Source organism: Camelina sativa, chromosome 4, assembly GCF_000633955.1.
Source record: "Camelina sativa cultivar DH55 chromosome 4, Cs, whole genome shotgun sequence".
NCBI lineage: Eukaryota > Viridiplantae > Streptophyta > Magnoliopsida > Brassicales > Brassicaceae > Camelina > Camelina sativa.
In genome coordinates, this window is record NC_025688.1 from 2,369,042 (window position 1) to 2,379,542 (window position 10,501).

At 37.6% G+C, this 10,501-nt stretch overlaps 1 protein-coding gene and 1 pseudogene across 1 annotated transcript; both read left to right on the top strand.

Annotated features, from left to right (window-relative positions):
- On the top strand, positions 847-2,688 carry LOC109132573. The gene is given in 2 exon segments (XM_019244282.1): positions 847-936; positions 938-2,688. Coding segments are annotated over 2 exon segments (1,563 nt in total). The 3' UTR covers positions 2,411-2,688.
- Positions 9,832-10,501, top strand: part of LOC109132649 — a 2,563-nt pseudogene continuing 1,893 nt past the window's right edge.

The following is a 10,501-nucleotide window of genomic DNA, read 5'->3' on the forward strand; positions in this document are numbered from 1 at the left end:
GAATTTTTCGATTAAAACAGTTTAGATTTTTTCAGTTAAAATTCAATCAAAAAGGAATGGTCCATGTGCCTTTTTATATTGTATGTTCAGAACTCAGGATTTTAATTTTTAACAATGACCAGTAAGAAGTCAACTTAAATCACCCTACCCTGTACCCAGGCCAGCCACTCCTCGTCCCTTCAAGTCAACAACTCTCACACTATTTAACAAATCCCTGAATTTTTTTAAATAAAACATAAAGAATATGTTCGTTTATCGTTGCACAAAAAAAAAAAAAAAAAATATGTTCGTTCTTGCTTCCCTAAAATGGCTGTCTAATGTTTTCTCCTCCTCTCGGAAATACTAAACGCTATATACCTTCTGATAATTTGCCAACTATTAAAGAAATAAAAAAAAAGAATGCCAAACTATTAAAAATCAAAATACATGAATAAGTAAACGTCGAATTAGTTAATCCGTTTTACAAACGATACATAATCTTTTTATTTATTTGAGCTTTCGAGCTCTGTGCCTTCGATTGATATGTAAGAGTGTAAATAATAATACAAAAAGACACTTTGATACAGAGTAAATTAAGATATATTAACCAACCATAGCTGTATTTATTTCTTTTTTTAGCTTTAGCTGTATTTGTTTTTGTCAACCCGATTAGCTGTATATAAAGTTAAAAACAATGACTCGATAAACAATACGACAACATCATATCTTTGTGAAATAAATATTTAAACAAATTGCAAATGGGAGTTGTTTAAGCAAATTTTTGTTTATATGTAGGGTGCAAGAAACATAACAATATCCTAAAAGCCAAAAAAACCCTCTCAAAAGATAATCTCCGAGAGAGCAGTCATGGACTTGTTTGGAGAGTTTCAGAAGGGAGAAATCGATGGGAGACCGTTTCTTGTATACCAAAACGTTATGAAACAATTACCACTACTAATAAAAAACCCCAAACACCTCCGACGATGGAGAAACCACCATCGAAAAACCATTATCATTCCAAAACAATACAACCTCCATCTACGATCTCCCTCCCCAAACTCTTTTCTTATGCCCAAGACTCCGAACCCGATTGTTATTGAACGCTCTCGACGATGAGATGGGTGGTGAGGACTCTAACCAAATCCTTTCCAAGTACAGTTCTTCCCCTCTCTTTGATGACACTAGTGACACTCATCATGTACTCCCACTTTTTTGGTGCAACAACAAAGAAGTCGATCCAGAAGCTGATGAGTGCTATTCCTGCTCTATCCAAACCATCGGTACGGACTATTATTTTTGTGCCACGTGTGATAAAAGGTTTCATAAAGAATGCCTCCAGTGTCCACTTAGGATTAGTTATCCTTCCCACCCCAAACATTCTCTCCAACTCTTCTATTCTAAATATAGATCTGACAATTGCATCTCCTGTAGAGAAAGAGCAACCTATATGATTTATTTTTGTGCTCTTTGCGACACCTATATGCATGTCCTTTGTGCTCAGAAAAAAATACCCTTTTTCATAGACAAACCAAAAAGGCATGACCATACTCTCTCCCTTTTCCCTAGACAAGCTTCCTTAACCTGCAATATTTGTGGTTTGGTTAATAAACTTCATCTCACTTACGCCTGTCCTTCTCTATGCGATTTCGTTTCCCATAGTGATTGTATCCACAACCCACAAACCATAAGAATATCTCGTCACTACCACCATGTCTCTTTCACTTCTACTCTTTCGTTAGGAAGATGGTCTTGTGGAGTTTGCCGCCGTACGATTGACCCTGAGTATGGTGCATATACTTGCAATGTGTGTAATGACTACGCTGTTCACACAAGATGTGCATTGCGCACAGATATATGGGATGGCATTGAACTCGAAGGAGTACCAGAAGACGACGTAGAAATTGAGCCTTTCGAGAGGATATCTGATGAAATAATACTCCATTTCTCTCATGGATGTCATATGAAGTTTGAGACCAGTGGAGTTTACGACGGAAACAAGTTTTGTCAAGCATGTACCCTTCCAATAAACGAGGAGTATTTTTATGTATGTGTGGAATTGTGTGACTTCATCTTACACGACAGATGTGCATATGCTCCACGTAGAAAGGTCCATCCATTACATCCCCATCCACTTATACAAAAGGCTGTTCATGAAGACCATCTATTCAACTGTGATGCTTGTATGCGTACTAGTAATGGTTTTGGGTATAGGTGTACCAATCAGGATTGTGACTACATACTAGATGTAGTGTGTGCTTCGACTTCTGAGCCGTTTAATTATCAAGGCCATGAACACCCCTTATTCATGGAGAAAGACCCTAGAAAAAGCCAATATGCCACATTTGCAAGTCAAAGAAAGACAAGGTGTTTAATTGCTATGAATGTGAATTTGTTATATGTTTCAAATGCGCTACCTTACCATACAAGGTAAGGTATGAGGATGATGACCATTACCTTAGATTTTGCGGTGGATATGAGGCAAGTGACAAGGATTGGTGTGAGATATGCGAAAAGAGAATAAAGAATGGAAAAAACAAAGGGTTCTATAAGTGCAATGACTGCTGCACCTCGCTTCATATTAATTGTTTACTTGGTCCAGAACCATATTTGAAGCCTGGTCAAATTACCACAGAAGATAAAGGTGATGGGGTGCTTGTTATACGCAACAATTTTTCTTCTCGACCAATTTGCTATTCTTGCAGTAACCGTTGTCCGTATCCAACATTTTATAGTTTTGAAGAGAGTGTGTTTTGTTCTTTAAAATGTTTTCGTTGATAGCCATTGAGTTATCCTTATCCCTTTCTTTTTTAAAACTTTAATCGTACTACGTGGATACCTGCGCAAGTATTTTTCTTTTCCTCTGAATGTGTAATTTGGGCTTTCTGTTGTACTTTTGTTTGTTTTTGTTAGTTCTTTTTTGTCAACCTTATATGTCTTTGGAGTTGATTTAATATTTAAATAATATTACATAAAAGCGTTTAGACTTCATATAAACATATGTGATGAAATTCTTCGACGTATGAAAAATTCTTAAATTGCTAATTCATGAAACCAATTATAATAAACAAATTTTGGTTTATTTATTAGCCTAACCACCTAACGTAACTACGTAAGTACGTTGTCGCCCACTTCCCTGAATGAAGCTATATATCGCAGTTTGATCCAAATTAGCAATTATCGTTTTTATTATTAAAAATTAAATTTCAATTCAAATTCTATAAACAAAAATTAATGGTCCATGTGGCGTAAATATTAAGAAATATTAAACCGTGCGAGTTACAAGGATGTGTTCAGTCGTGTGTCAGTGGGCAACTGAGTCAAATTTCGATCAAAGGTAAGAGCGTACGTTTAGATCATATGCTGTAGTTGGGTTGAGAAATANCGTATCCAACATTTTATAGTTTTGAAGAGAGTGTGTTTTGTTCTTTAAAATGTTTTCGTTGATAGCCATTGAGTTATCCTTATCCCTTTCTTTTTTAAAACTTTAATCGTACTACGTGGATACCTGCGCAAGTATTTTTCTTTTCCTCTGAATGTGTAATTTGGGCTTTCTGTTGTACTTTTGTTTGTTTTTGTTAGTTCTTTNTTTTTTTTTTTTTTTTTTTTTTTTTTTTTTTTTTTTTTTTTAAGTATTTCAATTTCATTAAAATGAAAATTTTGTAGTAAATATAATCAGCTTAATACATAAGAACATCTCTTGCCAAAAAAAAAGGGATAAAAAACAAGGAAGGATCAATATTTAGAGAACTGATTAGTAGAAATAACTAGTCATACTTGAGCCAGAATTGGTAGAAATTGATACGGATGCATATGTGATAACTGTTAGAAATGTTTTTGTTGAGATTGTTAGTACTGATTCAATTCTGGGTTGATGATGGTTTGGGTCTAAACCGGAAATTAAAGAGTTGGTTTGGTGGTTATCTCTGGTTTGGGATTGTTGATTAAACCAGAGAGGAGAAGATCAAAGTGAAGTCTCTAACTGTAGTGGAGAGTTTGCTAATATAACTGAAACATTGCGTTTCTTATGTTTCTTCTTCTTTTTCGATCTCATTATGTTATTATCTCTTTTATCTTCTGTTATCGAGAGAGAGAGGGGTTGTTAGAGAGAGAGAGATCCACCATTGTTGTAAAGCTCGGTTCTGAGCTGTAACTTTTCTCATAGTGAATTTTGCCGGATTGATTCGGCCCCAGATGTAGGTGTAATCTCATCGATTGCACTGAACTGGGTTAACAATTGTCTCGTGTTCTCGTCTTCTACTTTTACAAGATTCTTGAGCAAAGTTTGATTAGATTTAGAGAAGTGTTCCGAGTTGCTTACAGAGGTGAATCCTAACAAAGTGGTATCAGAGCGTAGGTTCTTCTCTTAGATTCAATCGGTTGCTCTGGCGACGGCGCGTGTTGAGATTAAGATGTTCAATGGTGATAGCGACTTCTCACTATGGAAGATTCGGATTTTGGCTCAGCTTGGGGTTCTTGGTTTAAAGAACATTCTCACCGATTTCAAGCTGACCAAGACAGTTCCGCTAACGAAGGAAGAGGAAAAGAAGATTGTCGCTGAAGAATCATCGGACTCCTCATTATCGCAGACTAAAGAGGTCCCCGATCCAATCAAGATCGATCAATCGCAACAAGCCTTGACGTTAATCATAAATCATGTTGGGGACAAGGTTCTGCGAAAGGTAAATCATTGTGAGACGGCTGCAGAGATGTGGGCTTTGCTGAATAAGTTGTATATGGAAACCTCATTGCCGAATAGGATCTATGTGCAATTGAACTTCTATTCTTTCAAGATGATTGATGCTCATACTATAGACCAGAATGTAGATGATTTCTTGAAGATTGTTGCAGAGTTGGAGAGCTTGGAGATTCAGGTTTCTTAAGAGGTCCAAGCAATATTGTTGTTAAATTCCTTGTCAGCTAGCTACAGTCAGCTTAAGCATACACTTAAATATGGTAACAAGAGTTTGTCTGTTCAGGATGTGGTATCCTCAGCTAAGTCTCTGGAGAGAGAGCTGGCTGAGTCGAAAGAGTTTGAGAGAGGTTCATCTGCAGCGTTTTACACTACTGAAAGTGGAAGACCTCATACTAGAGGCCAACAAAATGGTTCGAAGGGAAAAGGTAGAAGCAGGTCAAACTCCAAAACAAAAGTCACTTGTTGGTTCTGCAAGAAGGAAGGGCATGTTAAGAAGGACTGTTATGCCAGGAAGCGGAAGCTTGAAAGTGAAGGTCAGAATAAAGCTGGAGTTATAACAGAAAAGCTGGTGTTCTCAGAGGCTCTGAGTGTCAACAATCAGTTGGTCAGAGATTTGTGGATTCTAGATTCAGGGTGTACATCTCACATGACATCTAGGAGGGATTGGTTCTGTAGTTTTCAAAAAAATGGAGAAACAACTATTCTGCTGGGAGATAATCGAGCTGTGGTATCACATGGAATAGGTTCAATTCGTGTTAATACGAATGGAGGTTCAATAAAGGTGTTGAACAACGTTAAGTATGTTCCAGACTTGAGGAGGAATTTGACTTCAACGGGTACTCTTGACAAACTGGGATATAAGCATGAAGGTGGAGACGGCAAAGTGAGATATTTCAAGAATGGGAAAACAGCTTTGTCAGGAAGCTTGAACAATGGTCTGTATATTTTGAATGGTGAGACTGTTATCAGCAAGAATTGCAACACTGAGAATGTGAAAGACAACACCGTGTTGTGGCATAGCAGGCTTGGACATTTGAGTCTTAACAATATGAAAGTGTTAACCGAGAAAGGACTATTGCAGAAGAAAGATGTCACCAACTTGGAGTTTTGTGAGCATTGTGTAATGGGAAAGTCCAAGAAGTTGAGTTTCAATGTGGGTTGACACGATACTGAGGATGCATTGGGATATGTTCATGCGGATTTGTGGGGTTCACCGAATGTGACATTGTCACTCTCAGGTAAGCAGTATTTCTTATCTATCATTGATGATAAGACTCATAAGGTTTGGCTCATGTTTCTCAAAAACAAAGGATGAGACATTCGATCGCTTTTGCGAGTGTAAAGAGTTAGTTGAAAATCAGATTGGTAAAAAGGTAAAGGTCCTCAGAACAGACAATGGATTGGAGTTTTGCAATTTGAAGTTTGATGAATATTGTAAGATGCATGGTATTGAGAGACATCAAACTTGCACTTACACTCCATAGCAAAACGGAGTAGCAGAGAGGATGAATCAGACACTTATGGAAAAGGTAAGATGTCTGTTAAATGAGTCTGGGTTAGAAGAACGTTTCTAGGCTGAAGCAGCAGCTACTGCTGCCTATCTTGTAAATCGGTCATCTGCGTATGCTATTGATCACAATGTACCTGAAGAGCTGTGGCTGAATAAGAAGCCTGGTTATTAACACTTGAGAAGATTCAGCTCTGTCGCTTATATGCATCAAGATCAGGGAAAGCTTAAACCTAGAGCTTTGAAAGGAGTGTTTCTAGGCTATCCGCAAGGCACAAAAGGCTACAAGGTATGGTTACTTGAAGAATCAAAGTGTGTGATCAGTCGAAATGTTGTATTTCATGAAGAGGTGTTGTATAAGGATCTCTTTGGAAAGGATAGTGAAGATAAGGTAGCTGATGTCAGGAAGGATGATAAGATTTTAACAGAGATCAAGGAGGAAAGTAGATTGATTGGAGAGAGTTTTAATGGAGGTGGAGCTGCTATAGTTGATGAGAGTGATACTGAGTCAGAGTATTTTGAGCCTGAAGGTGAAGTCGAGGCTTCAAGGAGTTCTCCAAGTCTCAGAAACTATCAGTTGGCTAGAGACCGGGTTAGAAGGGAAATCAAGGCTCCACTGAAGTTTTCTGATTACTCGCAGTATGCCTTTGCACTTATGACTGCAGAAGAAGTCATATGCGAAGATCCTCAGTGCTATCATGAAGCGAAAGAGGAAAAGTACAGTAAAGAATGGGATGCGGGAATGGATGAAGAAATGAGTTCATTAAAGAAGAATGAGACCTTTGATGTAGTGGATAGACTTGTAAATCAGAAAGTTATTAGTTGTAGATGGCTCTATAGAAAGAAGCCAGGCATTCCAGGGGTAGAACATGAGAAGTATAAGGCCAGATTGGTGGCTAGAGGCTTTACACATAGGATAGGGATTGACTATCAAGAGGTGTTTGCACATGTAGTGAAGCACATATCAATTAGAGTTCTAATGTCATTGGTGGTTTAAGATGACTTAGAACTGGAGCAGATGGATGTCAAGACGGCATTTCTGCATGGAGAACTTGATCGACCTATATACATGGAACAACCTGAAGGTTATGAGGTAGATCCGGGAAAAGATCAGGTTTGTTTGTTGAAGAAATCTCTCTATGATTTAAAACAGGCTCCAAGGCAGTGGAATAAGAAGTTTAGTGCATTCATGATGAAACAAGAGTTCAACCGGAGTGAACATGACTCTTGTGTGTATGCAAAAGAGGTAAATCCTGGTGAAATCATCTACTTGTTACTTTATGTAGATGATATGTTGTTAGCTGCTAAGAGTAAAGAAGAGATAAGTAGGTTGAAAGAAGCTTTGAGCTTAGAGTTTGAGATGAAGGATATGGGACCTGCAAGTAGGATTATGGGAATTGATATAATTCGGAATCGAGAAGAAGGGATTCTATATTTGTCTCAGTCTGGTTATTTGGAGAAAGTATTGAGTCAGTTTAACATGAGTAAGGCTCATGAGGTAGAAACTCCGATTGGAACGCACTTCAAGTTGGCATCTGTTAAGAATGACCGAGAGTGTATTGATTTGAAAAAGGTTCTGTATTCAAGTGCCATCGGAAGCATCATGTACTTAATGGTGGGCACAAGACCTGACATAGCTCAGGCTATTGGTTTGTTGAGTAGGTTTATGAAGAAACCTGGGAAGATTCATTGGGAAGCAGTGAAGTGGTTGCTGAGGTATCTAAGAGGCTCTAATGATTTGAATTTGGTTTTCACGAAAGGAAACAAGCTAGAGATTCAAGGTTTTAGCGACTCCGATTATGCTGGTGATTTTGATCTGAAAAGATCTTCCAGTGGTTATGTTTTTACAGTTGGTGGAAATACTGTCAGCTGGAAGTCAAGTTTGCAGCCGGTTGTGACTTTGTCAAGCACAGAGGCGGAGTATGTTGCACTCACAGAAGCGGTTAAAGAAGCATTATGGCTCAAGGGGCTTTTGGAGGACATGGGTTATGAACAAGAGAATGTCATGGTATGGTGTGACTCACAGTCAGCAATATGTCTGTCAAAGAATAACATGTTTCATGAGAGAACGAAACATATTGCAACTAAGTACAACTTCATCAGAGACATTGTTGAGTCTGGAGAGGTTGAGGTTCTGAAGATTCATACATCAAGGAATCCTGCGGATATGCTTACAAAAGGCATTCCAGTTAAGAAGTTTGAGGCAGCTTTAGTTTTTCTGAAGCTGATCAAGTGAGGTGAAATGTCATCTCGGCTGAAGGTTAAATCCAAGTAAGTGCAAGTTCATGGTTAGAGAAAAGGAATTGAATCAAGGTGGAGTGTTGAGATTGTTAGTACTCATTCAATTTTGGGTTGATGATGGTTTGGGTCTAAACCAGAAATTAAAGAGTTGGTTTGGTGGTTATCTCTGGTTTGGGATTTTTGATTAAACCAGAGAGGAGAAGATCAAAGTGAAGTCTCTAACTGCAGTGGAGAGTTTGCTAATATAACTGAAACGTTGCGTTTCTTATGTTTCATCTTCTTCTTCGATCTCATTACGTTATTATCTCTTTTATCTTCTGTTATCGAGAGAGAGAGAGGTTGTTAGAGAGAGAGATCCACCATTGTTGTAAAGCTCGGTTATGAGTTGTAACTTTTCTCATAGTGAATTTTGTCGGATTGATTCGGCCCCAGAGTAGGTGTTATCACATCGATTGCACTGAACTGGGTTAACAATTGCCTCGTGTTCTAGTCTTCTACTTTTACAAGATTCTTGAGCAAAGTTTGATTAGATTTAGAGAAGTGTTCCGAGTTGCTTACAGAGGTGAATCCTAACAGTTTTGATTGGTCAATTTAATTGATGTGAACTTTAAAACACTGATCTATATTGTACATTGTGATTTGTGAAGATAGCATTTAGTTAGCCCATAAGTAATTTATTTGCCACTGAAGCTATATGCCACAACAAATAATCACGATTAGATCATTTCATAATATCATAATTATCAGTAGAGAACAGAAAGTATAATGTCCTATGAATCAACCTGCTGACACCTTTTATTATTAAAGAACTTAATCATCCATGTGCAATAAGCAATAAACTGATCCATGTGCCTTGTATTCTATGTTAGAATCGGTCTCATCAGACGTAGGATTTCTAACTAACAACGACTGGTATAGAAGTCAACGTAATCATCCAACCAAGGCCAGCCAATTTGGTAACGCTACCACTACTTTTCATTGTTTCTTTATACTATAAAAAACATGTTTTGGTACACCACGACTTTCAATTATTTCAGGTCAAATTGTTGGAGTATATTTTCGTTTTTGTTTGACAATACTAATTATATTGCAACATTTTTGTTTGACTATTACAGTTTTGTTTAATCTTGTGGCGTCACTAAATCCGATTGTGAACGTAACAAGCCAACAAACAGTCGAAGTTTGATTGGTCCAACAAGTACTACATGATTCTAATAATACAAGCAACTTGAGCTTAGTTGTGTTTTTTTTTTCCAACATAGCTGTATGTATGTAGAGAGTTAATTTAATAAAATTTGTACATTAATTAAAGATGTATTATTTATCAAAGATATTCAAAAAAAAAAAATGCAAATGGAAAGCTGGAAAAATTAAAACGTCGTGTCTGAGTGTAATGTGTATGCATGTGGTATATATGGGAAAGAAGGAAAAGAACAATATATATCCCAAACCAAAAAAAAAAATCTCCGATTGAGCAGCCATGGATTTGTTCGGAGAATTTCATAAGGTGGAAATCGATGAAAAACCATTTCTCGTATACCGCAACTTTATAAAACCACTACCACAAATCCAAACCTCAAACTCCTCTGATAAAGTATCCATTGACTCCATCTACGATCTCCCTCCTCAAACTCTTTTTTTGCCCAAGACTCCGAACCCGATTGTTATTGAATGCTCTCGATGATGAGAGGGGTGGTGAGGACTCTAACCAAATCCTTTCAAAGTACAGTTCTTCCCCTCTCTTTGATGACCCTAGTGACACTCATCATGCACTCCCTTTGTTTTGGTGCAACAACAAAGAAGTCGATCCAGAAGCAGAAGAAGGCGATGAGTGCTATTCATGCTCTATCCAAACCATCGGTACGGACTATTATTTTTGTGCCACGTGTGATAAAAGGTTTCATAAAGAATGCGTCGAGTGTCCACTTAGGATTAGTTATCCTTCCCACCCCAAACATTCTCTCCAACTCTTCTATTCTAAATATAGGTCTGACAATTGCATATACTGTAGAGAAAGAGCAACCTATATGATTTATTTTTGTGCTCTTTGCGACACCTATATGCATGTCCTTTGTGCTCAG